This window comes from Tachysurus vachellii, chromosome 17, assembly GCF_030014155.1.
Source record: "Tachysurus vachellii isolate PV-2020 chromosome 17, HZAU_Pvac_v1, whole genome shotgun sequence".
Lineage (NCBI taxonomy): Eukaryota > Metazoa > Chordata > Actinopteri > Siluriformes > Bagridae > Tachysurus > Tachysurus vachellii.
In genome coordinates, this window is record NC_083476.1 from 19882185 (window position 1) to 19902803 (window position 20619).

The window sequence follows — 20619 nt, forward strand, 5'->3', positions numbered from 1 at the left end:
ATACCAAGCAACAACAAGAAATGTTATGCAGCATCTCCTTTATGGAATAAACAACTGTTGTTATAATAATAATAATAATAATAATAATAATAATAATAATAATAATAATGATGATGATGATGATGATGATGATGATGATGATGATGATAATAACAACAACAATAATAATAATGATGATGATGATGATGATGATGATGATGATGATGATAATGATGATGATAATAATAATAATAATAATAATAATAATGATGATGATGATGATGATGATGATGATGATAATAATTCAACAGGGCTGTGGAATAAATGTAAATAGATGATCTTAAAAGTGATATTGTAATATTTCAGTCGCTTCAATCGATCGCCGAGCTGTCGATCGTCGAACTCACCGACATCGATTAGTCCTTCCTTTCCTCCATTCCTCTCTACGCACCCACATCAATGGACGCCGTGGAGTTGTTCAAGAGGCTCGGAGCCGGCGCAAAGTTTGATTTGAAACGATTTGGCAGAGATGCGGAAAGGTTTAAGGTGGTGTCTTGATACAATTCGTACTCGTATTTTAAAGAATCGCCGTGTTTCACACGGTATATTTTCCTAGCAACCACGTGCGCGTGGTGTTTACATCCCGAGTTAGCTAACATGCTAACACGCTAACACAGCTACATACAGAGTGCCTCAATTCCCAACTTCTCCTCAGCTAGTGTGTGATTTTACTGTATCTGAATACTAATGTAAAATAGTCAAGAAGTCAAGTTTTATTGTCATTTACACAATATATAGAGCTGTTGGAGTACACAGTGACATGAGACAACGTTTCTCCGGGATCATGGTGCTACATAACACAAAGACAGAGCTATAAGGACTTAGTAAGTTAGTCCTAGATACATAAAGTGCATCTGTGTGACCTGGTGAACACAGTGTGAGACAAGACAATGAACAGAAACAGCGCCGACTAGTGTAAATACTGTATGTTCAACAATATCGCATGTGCAGTAATACTATAATGAACACAGTTTCATAGCAGTAGGTCCCTGAGATATTGTAAAGGATCGTGCAACACAGCAAACGACTGAAATGTGAGACAGCATGTAAACAGGTTGATGGATGTATATTGGAAATGTGTATATTTGGTGTAGGTCTGTGCAGTCCATACAGATGATGTGTGTGTGTGTTGTGCTCAGTACAGTTCAGTTAGTAAGGAGTCTGATGGCTTGTGGAAAGAAACTGTTGCACAGTCTGGTCGTGAGGGCCTGAATGCTTCGGTATCTTTTTCAGGACGGCAGGAGGGTGAAGAGTGTGTGTGTGGGGTGAAGAGTGTGTGTGAGGGGTGTGTGGGGTCATCCACAATGCTGTTGGCTTGGCGGATGCAGTGTGTGGTGTAAATGTCAATGATAGAGGGAAGAGAGACTCCAGTGATCATCTCAGCTGTACTCACGATCCGCTGTAGGGTCCCAAACCAGACAGTGATGCAGCTGCTCAGAATGCTCTCAATGGTCCCTCTGTAAAAAAATACATCTAAGTGTTTATTTAATTTCTCCTAATATCATGTCCTTTTTCCTTTAACAGGTGGGAAAGTCTCAGAACAAAGAAATCACCAGTCCTTTGACTGAAATTAGCTACTTTGGGAAAACCAGAGAGCCAGCTGAAGAATCCAGACATGGTTATACAGATGATGAAGATGAAGAGCACAACTCAGAGGAAGATCATCCCACCGTTGTGGACGAATCGCTGAGCACGCTGAAGAAAAAAAGGAAAGGGAATAAAAGAAAAACTCAGGGTAAAAGATAAACATGAAGGGTTGATATACAGCTTGTTGTGAATATCTGGAATGCTGCTTTAGAAACGTAAGAAAGTATGAAATCGGTCATTATAGCTGACGCTCCTTTCTTCTAACGCACAGATTCTGAAGACGAGCGTAGCCATGACGAGGATTCGGAGCAGAATGGGATCCGGTGGACGTCTTCGCAAGACAAGAAGGCGGAAGGCGCGAAGAAAAAGGCCACAGATGGACCATCGATAAAGAGGTTAAAGCAGCTTCATAAAGAGAAGGTTAGGAAAACATCTAACATTCTACTGTTACCTGTGAGTAAAAACCATCTGCGAAGCTGTCGTGTTATTACGGCGTAACGATAGAACAAGAGATAAAGATAAAATTTACATTTGTATATCAGAAATCTTACACAAGGAAGAAAGAACACAGGATGTGAAAAATGCAGAAACAGACAGCCTTCTCATTTGTTTATAGTGTGCGTACTTACACACATTATAAATAAATTAGTCCCTTAGGGATTTCTTGCCGTCATAGAAATCTTATCCGCAGGTTTTCTGCAGACATCAGATCCATCTACACAATAATGTTTTTTTTTTTATTCTGTCTTGTTAGTAACCGTATTGTCTGTGTTAGAAACTCACTCGCTTGTTTCCTCTGAATGTTTCAGCTCAATCAGATCCGACATCAGAACAGGATTAACGTGCACGGTACAGACATCCCGGACCCTCTCTGTACGTTCGAAGAGCTTCAGCAGGAGTACGAGCTGGATTCCCGGATCATTCAGAACATCAAAGCGGCTGGATTTCAGACCCCGACGCCCATTCAGATGCAGGCCATCCCTCTGATGATGCACGTAAGTCAACCAGTCAGATTTCTTTACCGTGCTGAGATGTTTTTACTGTATATTTTGTATTTGACATGTAAACCTTACCTCAGATAAGTTTTGGAGCTCTGTAGCTCCTTAACCTACACACTGTGGGTGAAAAAAATCCTCAAAAACATACATTTCAGACCATTTTAGATTTAAGGAGAATAAGGGAGGGTGGAATGATCTCACCAGCTGTATGGTCGGGAACTGCTTGGTGGCAGCGCACACTTTAGTTTGCATTTATCAGTACGTTTTTGATCTCATCCTTTGCGCTACTCTGCGTGTCCATATGACGACATTTTCACTGTTTCGTCTGCTGCTAAAAAGATCAGTACAAGATCATCGTTTGTGAATGTTTTTGGCGTTTGTTATAAATATAATCAGCTGATGCGAAGTATTTGTTTACCTCCTGATCGCTAAATTATGATGGGTTTAATTTATTTAAAAATTATTCACCATTTATATAAACTTAAGGGGCTTTTTACATCTGGTTACTTCATTCATTTACATCTGGTTTTCTGTGGATATAAATCCGATGGTTCAAACCACTTCAGGAGGTGGTCTGGGACGCATTTCAGATGAAACTGGACAGGTGTAAACGAATGTGTTTGTTCAAGCCACATACGTCAGCGCTATACTCCTCCCAAACGGAAGTACGTGACTCGCAGGTGACTCACGAGTCGTACATCGTGCCAGTTTATGTGGCCTAATGTAAATGGAACAGTTTTAACAAATCAGATAGCTATCGGATCAGAGACAACACATGAAGTGACCAGGTGTAAAAAGGCCCTATGATTCTTGTGTTTACAGATGACAAAGAAAGCCGAGAGCAAAATATTTGTCATTTCTGGACTCTGCGTTACATTTTTGTGATTTATATTAAAAAACCAATAAGACACTGTATGCTTAATTTGTTATCTTTCTCTACTTCAGAGACGAGAAATCCTGGCGTGTGCCCCCACGGGCTCGGGAAAAACCGTAGCCTTCTGCCTGCCTGTGCTGGCGCATCTCCGTCAGCCGCTCAACAAGGGTTTCAGGGCGCTCATCGTAGCACCCACGAGAGAGCTGGCCAGCCAGGTGAGACCTTCCCACAGCGGCGTCGCTCTGATTTAAAGCCGACTCGTTTTTACGAGGACAACCCGTTAAACCGTTTCTTGTGCTTTCGCTTGTAGACGCACAGAGAGCTCCTGAAGCTGTCTGAGGGAGTGGGCTTCAGGGTTCACATGATTAATAAAGGAGTGGACGCTGCCAAGAAATACGGTCCCAAGTCAGCCAAGAAATTTGGTAAGTTTTCATAGTTTGCTCCTGTTTTATTGTTTCCATGTTGAACATCTTTGTCGTGTTTCACTCCACAGTGAAGCTCTTATGAAAGTAGATACTCAGGACTAGGGGGGATTCATTCATTTTCTACCGCTTATCCGAACTACCTCGGGTCACGGGGAGCCTGTGCCAGGCGTCATCGGGCATCAAGGCAGGATACACCCTGGACGGAGTGCCAACCCATCGCAGGGCACACACACACACTCTCATTCACTCACGCAATCACACACTACGGACAATTTTCCAGAGATGCCAATCAACCTACCATGCATGTCTTTGGACCGGGGGAGGAAACCGGAGTACCCGGAGGAAACCCCCGAGGCACGGGGAGAACATGCAAACTCCACATACACAAGGCGGAGGCGGGACTCAAACCCCCAACCCTGGAGGTGTGAGGCGAACGTGCTAACCACTAAGCCACCGTGCCCCCCCGACTAGGGGTGATATGTTCATAAAAAATCTACACATTAACCCCAAAATACAGTAGGTATTAAAGTAGTAGTTGCTGTCTTCAAAGTAAATTGTGATCTCAAACCCATTGCTGCTGCCTGAGATGCCCCAAGTTCTCACACCGAAAGCTAACAGAGTCCAGACACATTGTAGTCAAGAGTCACAGCCAGAAAATCATTCATTTCTTTAAAATGAAGTCAAAGTCAATTTCTCAAGCGGTTAAAAAGGTTAAATAGAGATGTGACTTGTACAGTGATGTCCACCGCTGATTTGTGTTTTGAGTTTCATTCCTCATTCCTACATTTCTTTCTCAGACATATTGGTGACGACGCCGAACAGGCTGATCTACCTGCTCAACCAGGAGCCTCCAGCTGTTGATCTGAGCAGGTCTGTTCACTTCAGGAGTACAAAAGGACATTTAACACGACTCCAGTGTAAACCAAACCCTGTTATTAGTCCTGCTGGGTTTGTTGTGTTGTGTTGTTGTAAACTCTCGTGTGCTCTCGTGTGTCTCTGTGCACGCGCTCCAGCGTGGAGTGGTTGGTGGTGGACGAGTCCGACAAGCTGTTCGAGGATGGTAAGACCGGCTTCAGGGAGCAGCTGGCCGCCATCTTCCTGGCCTGCACCTCTCCGAAAGTTTGCCGCGCTCTCTTCAGTGCCACTTTCACCACGGAGGTCGAGCAGTGGTGCAAACTCAACCTGGACAATCTCGTCTCCGTGAACATCGGACCCAGGTGTGAAGGACGTGCGAGTCTCATATCATTTATCAGACTTCGTGGTTAATTCAGGTTTCACTACGGCACTCTAACACCAAAGTATTCCTAATTTTTCGTGTCCACTTCCTCGTTTGTCTGTAAATCAGAAGAAGAAAACGTTAGCGCTTACGGAAAATCCGATTGTATCGCGTTCTACGAGAGCTCATGAGTTTGTCTTACGTGAACCTTGATTGGCTTCAACTCGTATAATCGGTGCAGCGTGTTGCATTAAAATCTACAAACGACGAGAAACCAGACAAGCCGTTACATTAGGACAAAAGTAATGGCACCCTGTAAAAGGAGGGCGCGTTAATGGAACCGACACGCTGCGGTGGCTGAGCTGCATTACTGTTGGTTTTAATGCATGTCGAGATAAAGAAGGTGCGCACTCACTCTTTAGTTGTCATCCTTCCATTTTTAACCCTCTGTGTGCTGCAGTAAACATTTTGCCTCGTCACTAAAGTAAACACTGTCCGTAATCGACATTAACAAAACGTTTGTAAATCTTGCAGAAATCATTGGATCGATTTTATTTATTTTTTTGTCTTGTTGATATATTGCGTTGTTTTCCACAGGAACTCTGCAGCGGAGACGGTGGAGCAGGAACTGCTGTTCGTAGGAGCAGAAAACGGCAAGCTGCTCGCAATGAGGGACCTGATAAAGAAGGTTGGTGAGAAGTTTTATGCTTTAAAACCCAACAGATGAACAGATCCGAAAGGACGTGTCCTTGAGTGGTTTCTTGATAGCACGACACCATCCATTAATGCCGAATGACCTGTTTTTATTTTTACACCTTCACCAACCTGTGAATATGTCTGACATTCTTGTTAGAACGAGTGATTCACTGTTTGTACGATTTGTATGGGGTCGTTTTTGTCACCAGCAGAAGAATGTTCGATTTTTGGAATTTATCCAAACAGGTTCAAGGTCACTTTGGCTTTAACATATTAGACTTTTTGAAAAGACTGAAAATATAAAGGATCTATTGAAGGACTATAAGAAAGACATGTACATGTATCTTCTCTACTCTTCACCACAGGGCTTTCTTCCTCCCATGCTGGTGTTTGTACAGTCTATAGAACGAGCCAGAGAGTTGTTCCATGAGCTGGTGTACGAGGGCATCAACGTCGACGTGATTCATGCCGAGCGAACGCAACAGCAGGTTAGTGAAGGAGGAAAAGAGGAAAATGTGTGAGCACACACACACACACACACACGCACACACACTCTCTCACACGCACACACACACTCGCGCACACACACTCTCTCACACACACACACACACGCGCGCACACACACACACACACTCTCACTCACACACACACACACACTCTCACTCACACACACACACACTCTCTCACACACACACACACTCGTGCACACACACTCTCACACACACGTGCGTGTGCACACACACTCACACACACACATACACACACACGCACGCACACACACTCTAACACACACACACACTCGTGCACACACACTCACGTGTGCACACACACACACACTCTCACACACACACACACACACACACACACACACACACACACTCGCGCACACACTCTCACACACACTCGCGCACACATACACACACACACAGGTGTGCGTACGTCCACACACATACACGCAGACGCGCGTGCACATGTTCTCACACGCACACACACCACACATATACACACACGCATTCACACACACACACACACACCACACACACATTCACACACCACACACACACCACACATATACACACACATCCACACTAGAGGCTGACATTTTTTTCGGGATTCCCGCGGGTCACAGCAATCTTGCGGGAATCCCGTGGGATGGGAAACAAGATCACTATTAACTGGAACGGGACAGGAAAAAATGTCAGCGGGAGTGGGCGGGACCGGGAATACACAAATATACCTTTGATATAAATAAAAATATAATCTGTTTGCTTTGGTATGGCTGGTAAAATGAATGATGTGCTCCACACACCCGTGACAGTTGGTGGCAGTAATGCACCCACTAGAGGCTGACATTTTTTCTGGATTCCCGCGGGTCACGGGAAAAACACGGGAGTGGGAGGGAATGGGAGTCATTCTTCTGGGATTGGGACGGGATGGGATTTTCCCCAGTGTTTTTTGCGGGATTGGGATGGGACAGGAATTATTTTTGGAAGTGGGACGGGAGAGGTTTGAAAATCCACTCCCGTGTCACCCTCTAATCCACACACACATGTGCGTGCACACGTTTACACACACACACACAGGCGTGCACACGTTCACACACCACACACATGTACACACATTCATACACACACACACATAAACACACACGTACACATACATACATACTCGCACATACATATACACACACACATACATACACACCACATGCACACACATACACACACATACATACATACACGCACATAAATATACACACACACCACATACATACACACACACACCCACACACACATACATATGCATACACACGTGCACACATTCACACATACACACCACACACACACACACACACACGTATATACATACACACTTGTGATGTGTGGATTGTGGTTATATATGCAGGTCGTGTGGTTCGTGTAATAAAAGTTAAAATTTTGATTTATTTCATGTGGTTTACGGGTGGATGCGAGGCACAAGTCATCAATGATGCGAATATTTACTACATACTCTAAATATAAAAAACATGTTTTAAATGCAATTTTTATCAGGCAGACAGACATTTGTTTGCAGACACGCATTAAAATTTGCAAATGAGGTGGAAGACTACTGTTCTTCAAACTTTCTTTCGTCGAACCAGAGGAAATTTGCTTTCGTTCAGGAAGGAACAAGATGGAAACGCTGCAAGCAAACACTCATTTAGTGCCGCAGGGCATGTTACAGAGACAGCAGAATCATCTGATTTCCGGCACATTTGATGTTATTCTGATGTTGATCTACTACTTATAGTTGATGTTTTTGCACCGTGGAAAGAAGAAGGTCAAATAAAATTAGGCCATTTACATAGTTGGCCTTTTTTTAAAACATTTTTTGGGGTAAAATAATTGTTTATAGTTTCAGACAGCGTTTCTGATTTTACAGAAACCTGAATATTCTTTCCCCCATAATCATGTGTGTTCTCAGTTTGATATATGATGCGTTTGAGGTTGTAGTGCATGGAAAAATTTTGTTCACATCCCTTGTCTGTGGTTGCAGTCATTTCCTGTAAATGAGCAGTAGCTAACTAGAACAATGCCAAGGTGTTTTTCCTCTGAATGCAGCATAGTACTGTGGACTGTAGGCTGCTTTATGGGTGATTAAAGTGTCGCATTAACAAGCAGAAGGTTGTGAATCTGAATCCCAGGTCCACCAATTTGCCACTGTTGGGCCCCTGAACAAGGCCCTTAGCCCTCAAATGCTCAGTTGTATAAAATGAGATAAAAATGTCATTTGCTCTAAAATAGCGCGACTGCCAAATGCTGTACATGTAAATAATTATTTTGTCTGTCTGTCTGTGTCTGCCTGTGTCTTTCTTTCTTTCTTTCTTTCTTTCTTTCTTTCTTTCTTTCTTTCTTTCTTTCTTTCTTTCTTTCTTTGTCTTTCTGTCTGTCTCACTGTCCTTGAGAATGACTCTTTTCTGACTCAGTCCTGTAATTTCAGTGGCATTTTAAGTCTCATTCCTTTTCCAAAATGAGTAAAACCCATCAAACGTAAATCCGACTTGAAATCCTTCCCGTGTGAAACACTGAGCTCCGTTTCATAGTCAGCGAATTGTATTTTTAATTATATTTTTATTTTACGAAATTAAGTGTTTTTACGTTCAAATTGTAAAAGTGATCTCTGACATAACCAATTAAAAATGTTCTCGAATGTCCGATTATTGTCTTTCAGAGAGATAACGTGGTCAGCAGCTTCCGTGCAGGTAAAATCTGGGTGCTCATCTGCACGGCGCTCATGGCTCGTGGGATCGATTTCAAAGGCGTCAACCTGGTGGTGAACTACGACTTTCCTACCAGTGCTGTAGAGTACATCCATCGTATCGGTCAGTCTAAAACTGGAGCTAAACTTTACCCCTGTGTGCACACAGTTACAGGAAACTCCAACGCAAAGTCAAGAACAGTGCAGCTTCAGTGCACCACAGATTCTTGCAAGCGTCTCGATCTTGGTGTAGTGTGGAAAATAATGATGCAATACATCTTCCCATAATATCCTGTAGTTCTCCCGTCTCCAATCCGACAGCACACGCTGGTTGGAGATCTGCTTAGCGAAACGCCATTAGATAACAACCCTTCGGTCCTGTGGATGTGGCACTGAAAAGAAACACTTCATTGTGGGTTAACGGTGATCAGGCTTCGTATAGACGTTGTGAGTCATTACGAATCACAATCGATTCGGAAAATGGAAATTTATTCGCTAAGCATGTTTTACTATGTATAAGATTTAGATTTTATTCAGCGCTCAGTGTGCTTGTGTAGATATTACAAGTTATATACCAAGAAATATTCTAAACACTAATGTTACAGGGGTGAGAATTAAAAAGAAGTTGAATAAGAAGAATATGAAAATATTAAAGCTGGCTAATGTGTGTGTTTTCTAATCAATTGTTAGAGAATATTTAAATCACATTATATCAAAATAAATTGCATGAACATTTTCACACAAGTTCTTTTTTGCCATTTTGCTACGTTTTAATACTGAACATCTTTTTTTTTTCCCTCAGGAGTGTGTGATCTTGCACTAGTCTGTATAGTCTGCTTTGAGAACGTTTTATCGTACTATTGGGGATTATTTCTGTTGTTGGGTTTTATAGCCAATGAGTGAGTTTGTATTTTGTAACGTTTTATTCCTCCTTGGGATCTTGTGTCTCCAGGTCGCACAGGACGAGCGGGTCATAAAGGGAAAGCTGTCACGTTTTTCACCGAGGCTGACAAACCCCTCCTGCGAAGGTATTAGTCATGGAAGGAAATTGTTTTTTCCTCCGCAACGTATTTCTAAGTGAAATGACTCATCTGTTTTTCTCTTTACCCATCAGCATCGCCTCAGTAATAAAACAAGCTGGATGTCCTGTGCCTGATTACATGATTGGATTCAAGAAACTAAAAAGGTAAATTGTGTTATAAAAGTCTATAGGATTTCTATAGGTTTACATGGTAGAGGTTTGAGATTCGGGATGGTATTTTATTGTGTACGCGATGTTTAAAGACGTTTTCCGTCTCCACAGCAAAGTGAAGCGACATCTTGAGAAGAAACCTCCGAGAAGGGCAACGATTCGCACCATGCCTCGCATTCTCATGCAAAAGAATCCTGGCAAAGTAAAAAGGTAGTGGTCTGAATTTTAAGAATATATTTTGAGGGCGTGTTCACACCCTCGGATGTTTTTACTGAATGTTGGGACTTTACAGTCTTTCTATGAAATCGATTATATTGACTTTCATTTCTCAGGAATATTATAGTTTATTTACACTGCAAATGATCAAGCCGTGAGGTCAAGTAAGGTTTCCGTAGACTTCAGAAAAACTTTCAAGCTTGAGAACTAAGATTCTGGTCTGGTCTGATTGGCTTAAATGCTGACTGTTATGTCTGGAGAAAATTAGGCACCATCGCCATTCCCAGTTACCCCTATTCCTAATTGTCTCTGGTCCCCATTCCCAGTCACCCCTGCCTGGTCCCCATACCCAGTCACCCCTGCCTGGTCCCCATACCCAGTCACCCCTGCCTGGTCCCCATTCCCAGTCACCCCTGCCTGGTCCCCATACCCAGTCACCCCTGCCTGGTCCCCATTCCCAGTCACCCCTGCCTGGTCCCCATTCCCAGTCACCCCTGCCTGGTCCCCATTCCCAGTCACCCCTGCCTGGTCCCCATTCTCAGTCACCCCTGCCTGGTCCCCATTCTCAGTCACCCCTGCCTGGTCCCCATTCCCAGTCACCCCTGCCTGGTCCCCATTCCCAGTCACCCCTGCCTGGTCCCCATTCCCAGTCACCCCTGCCTGGTCCCCATACCCAGTCACCCCTGCCTGGTCCCCATTCCCAGTCACCCCTGCCTGGTCCCCATTCCCAGTCACCCCTGCCTGGTCCCCATTCCCAGTCACCCCTGCCTGGTCCCCATTCCCAGTCACCCCTGCCTGGTCCCCATTCCCAGTCACCCCTGCCTGGTCCCCATTCCCAGTCACCCCTGCCTGGTCCCCATTCCCAATCACCCCTGCCTGGTCCCCATTCCCAGTCACCCCTGCCTGGTCCCCATTCCCAGTCACCCCTGCCTGGTCCCCATTCTCAGTCACCCCTGCCTGGTCCCCATTCTCAGTCACCCCTGCCTGGTCCCCATTCCCATTCACCCCTACTCCCAGTCACCCCATCCCTCATTCCCAGTCACCTCTGTTCCCCATTTCTACTCACCCCAATTCCTAGTTGTCACTAGTTCCCATTTCGGTCTCCCATCATACTACTGCAGAACCTTCAGGACCTTATATTGGGATGAATGGCCGCCTTCCAATCAGACAGTGAGCCAGACTTTCTGACATGCCAAGGCTTGGAATATACAGCAAACATTTCTAAAACCTCATAAACACCCTTTCAGTCATTTATTTTTATATATAACCAAAGTGCTGTGCATCAATAAGATCACATAATAGCACAAAAATATATATATATAATGTACTATCATTCGAACCCAGTTTGATTGGCGGGTCATCGAGGGTCCAGAAGTGAAGCCTCTTGGAACAAGATGAATAAAAGAACGCAAGGTTTTTCCAGTCTTCAGCTGCCAGTCTCACACCAACAGTCATGATTGATGGAATGTTATCTGACTTTAATAAATCCTGATTATTTTCTCTGTCAGTACAACATAAACTCCAGGTTGTAAGATGTACTATGTTAAAGTTTATAATAGTTTTGGTGTTCCACTGATTAAGGCTCTCAGCTAATAATAGTAGTTGTGACTTAAATCCATAGTTTATACTGTATAAAAACATCAGGTGACGTTTGATGTGTCTTCTGCTTTTGTTTCAGGAAAAAGGGAAAATCTGAGGCAAGACCAAACGGCGGCGAAGCAGATGATAAAAAATAAGATTTTGGTAAATGATCGCTGTAAAAAAAATTGTCTAATAAAATTCAAAAGTTTGATTCTGCTTTTGAGTGTTGAATCCGAACAACGGTGCTGTTTCTTTAGAGCTAGCAGAAAAGTTTTCTGAACTGAGAGTTTTATGGATTTTTTTGTTCATGTCTTGTTCAAATAAAGCGTTTTTAATTCTGAATTAATTTAACATTACAGTAAGACATAACTGCATGGCCCTGAAATAACAATGACCAAAAATATTTTGACCAAAAAATATCAGAAAAGGTGTTAAATTAAGAAGGATTTTTAAAAGAAATAATAAGTTAATAAATCTTAGATTCAATGTATGACTTTTTAAACCCCATTTTTTAAATCGATTTATTTTTTATCCAAATATGAATCTTTTTCTTCAGTTTGCGTCCTGCTTGGGAATCGAACCCGGGTTTCAGGTTTTGGATTTCTTTAGAGTTTTAGAAACAAATGGCTGCTTTTAACAAATCTGCTTCATTTGTCTGTTTTTTATTTTTTATTTTTAATTTGTAGCTTAATTATTACATCATAATAAAGTTTTTTTTAAAAGTTTTTTTCCCCTCAAATCTAGTTCCTCTTTTTTCCATGTGAATATAATTATGACTGGCATCACTTCTTTTTTTTTTTTTTTTTCTCATGTCCACAAATCTGCCAACTCGTACAAACCAAAGTGCTTAAAAGCTTTTTTTTTTTTTTAATTTTGTGCATTCATTGCATTTCATTTACCACTAAAGCTTTCTGCCATTGTCGAACAGATCATAAAGTGCATTGAAAAAGTATTGGCACCCATGTAGTCTGAGTGAAAACCATTACCTCTGATGTTTATTTCTCATTATGACTGAACTTTCTTGTAAGACATGAGATAGTTTCAGAAGTTCTGTATTTTGGCTTTTTTGTTTATTCTAATTGGTCTAGTTGGAGCAAACATCCTATTTTTGTAAAGCAGAACAAATAGGAACAAACATCAAAGTGCATAGAAGCAGACTTCCTTTAGCGAAGGCGGTACTACAATTCAGAGTAAGCTGTATTGAAGTACTTGTACCAGTGTTCTGAGGTAAACCTCAACAGTTTAGTAGCTGAAATCGCAGACTCTGCAACCCTTTTGGTGTTTATTCATCAGGAGGAAATGAGCCTGAAATTATTTTTTAAGATTTTTGGCTTGGTGTACGCTTGGTGTATGTCGTTCCACATGGGAAAGGAAAAATCTTCTCCAAAGAAGCTTAAGAAGTGAAGAAGCTTCAATGAGTTCATGGACTAATTTAAGAGACTCTGCTGCGGGATGAAGCTGGTGATCAAGATGATCTGATGAAAGGGTAAATAAAGAAGAATTGTACTTAATATTACTTGGATATTAAGCTGTAGGATTGAGTTAAACAACGTAGATGTGTTCAAATTCATTGTGTCCAAACACTTATGCTAGAAATGAATCATTATTACATGGAATTATTAGATTTGTTCGTGTTTCTGTTGTTTAAACACGGGAACACTTCACTTTTAAGATGTTTCAAGATGCTCAGTGAAGTTCAGCTGCTGCGAATAAACTCGACTCACCTTTGTTTCTTCTCATAAGTAGACAAGACGATGGATTACTTTTTCATTTTGGAAACTTAACGGAGCGATCGTGTTGTACAGTGTAGATGAATCTTAAAATAAATCATTCAATGTGCCAATCCCTAAAATCTTAATGTTTCAGCAGAACTGTCAGGACATCATTTGGTTTGCTTGTTTATGGACCAAATCACAAATCATTTCAAGGGAATCATTTTGTAGGAATCGGTTTTATGGGAATCATATTGTAGGAATCATTTCTTTGTAGGAAGCATTTTGTAAGAATCATTTCATGTGAGTCATTTTCTAGGAATCATTTAATGGGAGTCATTTTGTAGGAATCATTTAATGGGAATCATTTAATGGAAAGCATTTTGTAGGAATCCTTTCATGGGAATCATTTATACATGAAATAGTTACTGTTTCTAGATTCACACACTTCTCTATTTAATATACTCTATACTCTTGGTGGCGCTAAAACGTGTGTGTGTTGATATGCGTTTGTTTTTGGGAGGATTGATCGGTACGATTAAAGATGGTAAGTACTGACACAATTCTTACGTTTTTATCCATAAATATATGCAAACATCTAAGTATGTAGCTTTAACAACTGAACTGTCAGGACCTCGATTATTTGTTCAATTAGTTGTCGAAAGTTGCTGACGTTTTTATGGCAAGTTTTAAACAGATTTGATATTGAGGGTGTTATTTGTTAATCGTTGTGAAATATAAGTACTTTGTGAACTATTTAACATTTCTGATCAGCATGCAAGGGGAACATTCACCGTTTAAAATGTGAACAACACGCACTGTTTTGTCCTTGTGATGGCCGTCCACAGGCCTAATGTTCGACAACGCTGAGTTTAAAAAAAAAAAAAAAAAAAAAGAAACACAAGGATTTTATTTAATTTTATTTAAGTACAAAATGCACAGCAACAAGGAAGTGTGTAGGGTTTAATCTGTCACTTTGTGGCTTGTTTTTCTGCATATCCGAGTAGCATGTTGGACATGCTAACCTGCTAATACATGACTTTAGCGATATCCTCATACGGAAATCAAGCATGTTGTCGTTTGAAGGAAAAATGAAGCCGATTTGGAATTTGATTGAATTAGTGTAAAAAAAAAAAAAAACTCATACAAATATCTCATGTAACAATGTATGTGTTTTAGATAAATACGTTGGGAATGTTTTACACTGAGCTTCTTTAACCAACATTTTATGCAGTTGCAGACAAACAGGAAGTTTGCCGTAATGTTCTATCAGCAACACTGACAAAAACGCTAACACTTAATGACTGAATCCAGTAAATAAAATGAATCCAACATATTTGCACTATTTGTAATATTAACTATTTGCACTCTGAGTCCAGAAGTGATCGGCTGTAAAGGAAAGAAGACTGTAATGATGTAATCATGAACCTCTGGACTTTTAAGTTTTTTTCATGACTAAATGAATAATTAAAGAATGCAGGTTTAACCGAACAAAAGTCAACTTGTGTGAATTCAGTAGAGAAATGATTTAATTGCCGTTACTGATTTAATGTTGATTGATAAGTTAACTTAATATTGCTACCTGTTTTTTCTACAACTCCTGCTGCTACTGCTACTCCTATTACTGCTACTGTTACTACTGCTACTGTTACTGTTATTGCTTCTGTTGTTGCTGCTGTTATTGCTGCTACACCAGCTTGCTAATTTTATTACTTCTACTACTTCTGCTACTAGTTCTACTATTACTGCTAATGATGATGATGATGATGATGATACAGGGAGAGCATCTGTCTAAGGAGCATCTGTCTCACTTTTATTGTCACATCACCACAGCACGTGTGCCTTGGTGAGTGAAATTCTTAGGAGCGAACTCCAGAAATTCTTAGGAGCAAACTACTGATACTGTTACTACTGATACTGTTACTATGGCTATTACTTCTTTTACTTATGCTACTCCTACTAATGATACTAATGCTACTCCTATTACTGCTACTGTTACTGTTATTGCTTCTGTTGCTGCTACTGTTACTGCTGCTACACCAGCTTGCTAATTCTATTACTTCTACTACTTCTGCTACTAGTTCTACTATTACTGCTAATGATGATGATGATGATACAGGGAGAGCATCTGTCTAAGGAGAAACCGAGCGACCCTTCTGAAGAGGCCGTGCCCCTGCGCTCTGCTTCAGGTGAACCCGAGCAGGTAAACATGCTGCTTTTCTCAATAGTTTTGTAAGTTTCTAATATCTTTGGTAATGTCTTCAGGTCATAGATTTTATTTATCAATATCACAAAATAATAAATGTGACGGGATCATAAATGCTGTTTCAATCTCATGTGGGATTGTTAAAGTAGATCTTTTTTCTGCTTTTTGTAGCTTTCTGAGATGTGTGTCGATGACCCAGAGCCTTCAAACGCAGTGGTCGTTTATGGAGAGGAGGAATTCCCAATGATTATTCAACCACCTGTGAGTTTCCTTCTGTAATGGCTGCTTTCTGCAAACTAAACAAGGCAGCTAATTGATTGTAGCTCCAGTCACGCAACTCTTATTGCGTTCTTGTCTGGATTTATTTCCTGTACCTTTCTACTGCAACAAATCACTAAAGAGTAATCAGACACAACAGCAGTATTAATGTGTAATATTTTTCAGATCCAAGTTTCCTCCATTTTTGTATTTACTGTAATCATGTTGTTTTGAATAAATCTGTACCGATTCTTGAAAATCTGTTTCCTTCTTGATGTTTTTTTTTCAGAATGAAGAAGACCCTAAGGATGACGGTGGCAAATATATTCTACTCTGAATGAAGCAAGATACTTATTTAGAAACTTGCTTTTATTGATTAAATCTTTCCCACAAAATGAACTGGTGTTCAATGTTATTTGTCAAACAATTTTGTATTCCATGTCAGCATATTTCTCTGCTGTTGCTGGGAAAAGAAAAAGAATTCAGATTCAGTGTGAGGTGCTGAGAACAATTCCACAATTTGTTCGGTAAATTTTGTTAAATAAAATTAATAAGACTGTGGACAAATGGGACAAACATGGTCTTGTGGACAGATCCTGTAGACTGAGTGCCGTGGAAATGTGTAAGGTTTGTCAGGTCAGTCCTGAGAACACTGTGTGTGAGGAGGGAAAATACCCTTAGAGTCCGTCTCAGTGCATCTACTGCAATGGTTTTGGGAGGCAGGAGGAACCCGGAGAACCTGCTGCAAACTCGTATGGACACTGGGAGTAAATAAACAGCAGTCTGAGCATACAGTAGGATCGAATCAGGCCCGTTGGAGCTATGAGGTTGTTAGGCGATGCTGCTTCGCTCCACCCTATCCTCACAATCAGCCAATCATGTTGCAGTAGCACAATGCATACAGTCCTTCAGATACAGCTCAAAGGCCTCAGTTCATTTTCACATCAAACATCAGAACCTTGTAAAGAGAGAGAGGTCAGAGCAGCACAGCCATCTGGTTTGTGCTGACTTTGAGGAAACTCAGTTAATTACTCTTTTCAAATGTGGTGAGCAGAAAAGCATCTCAGAAACATCTCCAAACACACACAATACACAGCAAAATAAACACTGAACACAAGAATCTGGCTTCTCTCAGTGTTTGTTCTTTTTGTAGTTTATATAGGATGTTTTTTTCTTACCACCGTCACCACTGGCTTGCTGATTAGAGACAAAATTCTAAATTTACGTCATGATTTCTGTAAAGCTGCTTAGTGTCCTTTTATAACCATTGTTAGAAGTGATACAGAAACAAAATCTAATTTAATTGAACAGAACCTTGAGGCTACAACATGGCAAGTGCACATCCAGATCTGACTCTGCAGTGATCAGAGGCTTAACCAAAACAGACAGCTAAAGATAAGAAAAAGACCAGATGCGAGTGTTTTCCCCACTGCAGCATCGAATGCCTATTGAGCCGAGAAGGAAGTTTGAGTCGTTTGATCACCAGAAAGAAAACAGGTCTTGGAAGATTTCATGGGCTAGCAGCAGCTGATCAGTGAGCTAGTGAGCTAGCTAGGTAGCTAAACATCATGTTAGTTTTTAGTGTGTTAGCTTTAGTGTGTTACTAAGTGGTTGCTATACTATTGCAGGTGGTTGCTATACTATTGCAGATAGTTGCTATGCTATTACTATGTGGTTGCTATGCTATTTCAGCTGGTTGCTATAATTTTACTAAGTGGTTGCTATGCTATTGCAGGTAGTTGCAATGATGTTACTAAGTGGTTGCTATGCAAATGCATGTGGTTGTATAATGATACTAAGTGGTTGCTATGCTCTTGCAGGTGGTTGCTTTGATGTTACAAAGTGGTTGCTATGCTATTGCAGGTGGTTGCTATGGTGTTACTATGTGGTTGCTATGTTAGTGTAGGTGGTTGCTATGCTATTGCAGGTAGTTGCTATGGTTCTACAAAGCGGTCTCTACAAATGTTACAAAGTGGTTTCTATTCTATTGCAGGTAGTTGCTATGGTGCTACGAAGCGGTCTATAAAATGTTACAAAGTGGTTTCTGTGCTATTGCAGGTGGTTGCTATGCAATTTCAGGTGGTTGCTATGGTGTTATTGTGTGGTTGCTATGTTATTGTAGGTGGTTGCTTTCCTGTTGCAGGTGGTTGCTATGCTATTGTGGGTAGTTGCTATGCAATTGCAGGTGGTTACTATGCAATTTTCTTCAGTTGGAATATCAACCTTGATGCAGGTTTTATCCCAAGGCAGATTCTCATTAATAGTTCTGAGCTAAACTATGAACTGTGATCACCAACTTGCCGCTATATAAAAAAAAGAGTTGCAGATGAGATTCTATGAATTATTAGCTGCTGTCCTGTTGAGGTGTGCTGAGGGATGTGTAGGTTTTTGCTTACAAACTACCAGAGTACATTTGCATGGAAGTGTATGTTCCCTTTCTAACAAACAGGAAGACCAATGTCTGTGTTTTTATTTTTTAATTTCCTTTAAGCATTTTAATATCTAATTTTAACTGTGTAGGCCTGTGTGCTTTGTGGTCGCTCTTATTTCATATCAATAGCAGAAATTAAACTACAAGGATAAAGTTTGTGAAGGAACTTTAACATTGGCTTGATAGAGACCACTGAAGAATATAGGACATGGTTACTAGGGCATTGCTAAAGGGTCATGATGATATTCTATGTGATTACTAGGTGTTGCTAGGTGGTGGTGATGATATTCCAGGTGGTTAGTGGGGTGTTGCTTGGTGGTTGCTATAATATTTTAGGTGGTAGCAACACCTAGCATCCAGCTGCAATAACATAGCAACCCTAATCCTAACCTTAACCTGGAATATCTTAGCAACTACCTAGCAACACTTAGTAATAACATAGAATATCATTATACCACATAGAATATTATAGCAACCACCTAGTAACACCCCATTAGCCACCTATAATAGCTCTCAACCACTTAGCAACACCAAATAACCATCTAAAATTATAATAGCCTAGCAACACCCCACTAACCACCTAGAATATAATAGCAACTACCCAGCAACACCCCACTAACCAGCTAAAATAGCATCATAACCAGCTAGCAACACCCAATAACCACCTAAGATTATAATAGCAATCACCTAGCAACACCCCACTACCCACCTAAAATTATAATAGCAACCACGTAGCAACACCCCACTACCCACCTAGAATATTATAGCAACCACCCAGCAACACCCCACTAACCACCTAGAATATTATAGCAACCACCCAGCAACACACCACTAACCACCTCCAATATTGCTTAATGGTAACCAACATCAAAATTCCTACACAAACTTTAGCCTTCTTATTTGTTTATGCTAATGATATGAAAAGGCAAATTCAAATACCTGCGTTGTGACCTACACATCTGACTACACAACACGTCTCACACTGCAGAACACAGCAGCTCACAATTCTTATCATCTCTCCAATAAAAGTTTTGTTTCTATACATCAGTCCAGAATTATAATTAAACGGATGACCTTTAAATCAGTTTTTATCCAGCGCTTCACTTTGAAAAAGAACTTTTAGGTGAGATCTTCAGTTTCTTGGAGGAAGCTTAAGGAAGGAAGATGCTTCAGTTGTTCATTGGACTGCAAATGTTTAAAATGATCGAATTTAAAAGAACTCACTGTGGCAAGAAGAAGCTGACAGCCAGGATGGATTTCACAAGCTGGTATGTACTGAATTGTGTTAATATTGTTTATATATGTAACACGCTAGATTTGAGTTAAACCTACAGTGTTACATACATAAACAACAAGTTTGTTCAAAATCTTTATCATTAGTCTTCAATGCAATGAAATATTCATTTGAATCTGATGTAGTACGTACAGTGTCACTTTAATGTCCAGGCTTTTAACGTTCTTCTGCTACGTAATACACCGGGTCACGTGGTAGTACTTTTTTTACAACAATGGTAAGTTGCTGAATCGTTATATTTTTTAGCTTTAAATTTTTAGCTTCTCAATTTGTGTATATAAGTATATGTATATAGTCTTAGCACTTTAAAATAAATTCTTTACCTAGCATTCATAGGTAATCTTCGGCTGCCATTGTTTATTTCTTTAGCGATCATCAGACAGGCGTCGACGCACCTGTAGGCCTCAAAACCTGAATCTCTGTCTAAATAAACTAACAAATGATGATTTTTGTCATAATTAAGTTCAAAATACACAGTAAACGTTAATGCTTTGTTTTATTTAGCACTTCTTAGGCAGTTAATGCTACACCGATAAATATATCTACGTCCATGCTAGCATGATACCTCTGTTTTAATTTTTTAATGTGACATTATTCACACTTTTGTAGTATTACTTCTGTAATGTTCTGTAGAAGTAAAACATTACAATTAAATGC

The 20619-nt window shown here is 40.6% G+C and overlaps 1 protein-coding gene across 1 annotated transcript; it reads left to right on the top strand.

Annotated features, from left to right (window-relative positions):
• Nucleotides 1-409: 409 nt before the first annotated feature.
• On the top strand, nucleotides 410-12272 carry ddx52 (DEAD (Asp-Glu-Ala-Asp) box polypeptide 52). The gene is made up of 15 exons (XM_060891181.1): nucleotides 410-525; nucleotides 1564-1774; nucleotides 1898-2046; nucleotides 2436-2621; nucleotides 3570-3713; nucleotides 3809-3920; nucleotides 4721-4793; nucleotides 4937-5140; nucleotides 5737-5827; nucleotides 6201-6323; nucleotides 9046-9196; nucleotides 10025-10100; nucleotides 10187-10258; nucleotides 10376-10474; nucleotides 12159-12272. Exons 1-15 carry the CDS (start codon nucleotides 439-441, stop codon nucleotides 12214-12216), a joined length of 1836 nt encoding a protein of 611 aa, XP_060747164.1. The 5' UTR covers nucleotides 410-438; the 3' UTR covers nucleotides 12217-12272.
• The last annotated feature ends 8347 nt before the right edge of the window (nucleotides 12273-20619 follow it).

Coding starts and splice junctions, on each gene's coding strand:
- ddx52 (XM_060891181.1), top strand. CDS start 439: ATGGACGCCGTGGAGTTGTTCAAGAGGCTCGGAGCCGGCGCAAAGTTT. Junction 2,047..2,435: donor AGCAGCTTCATAAAGAGAAG/GTTAGGAAAACA, acceptor TGAATGTTTCAG/CTCAATCAGATCCGACATCA. Junction 10,475..12,158: donor AATCCTGGCAAAGTAAAAAG/GTAGTGGTCTGA, acceptor CTTTTGTTTCAG/GAAAAAGGGAAAATCTGAGG.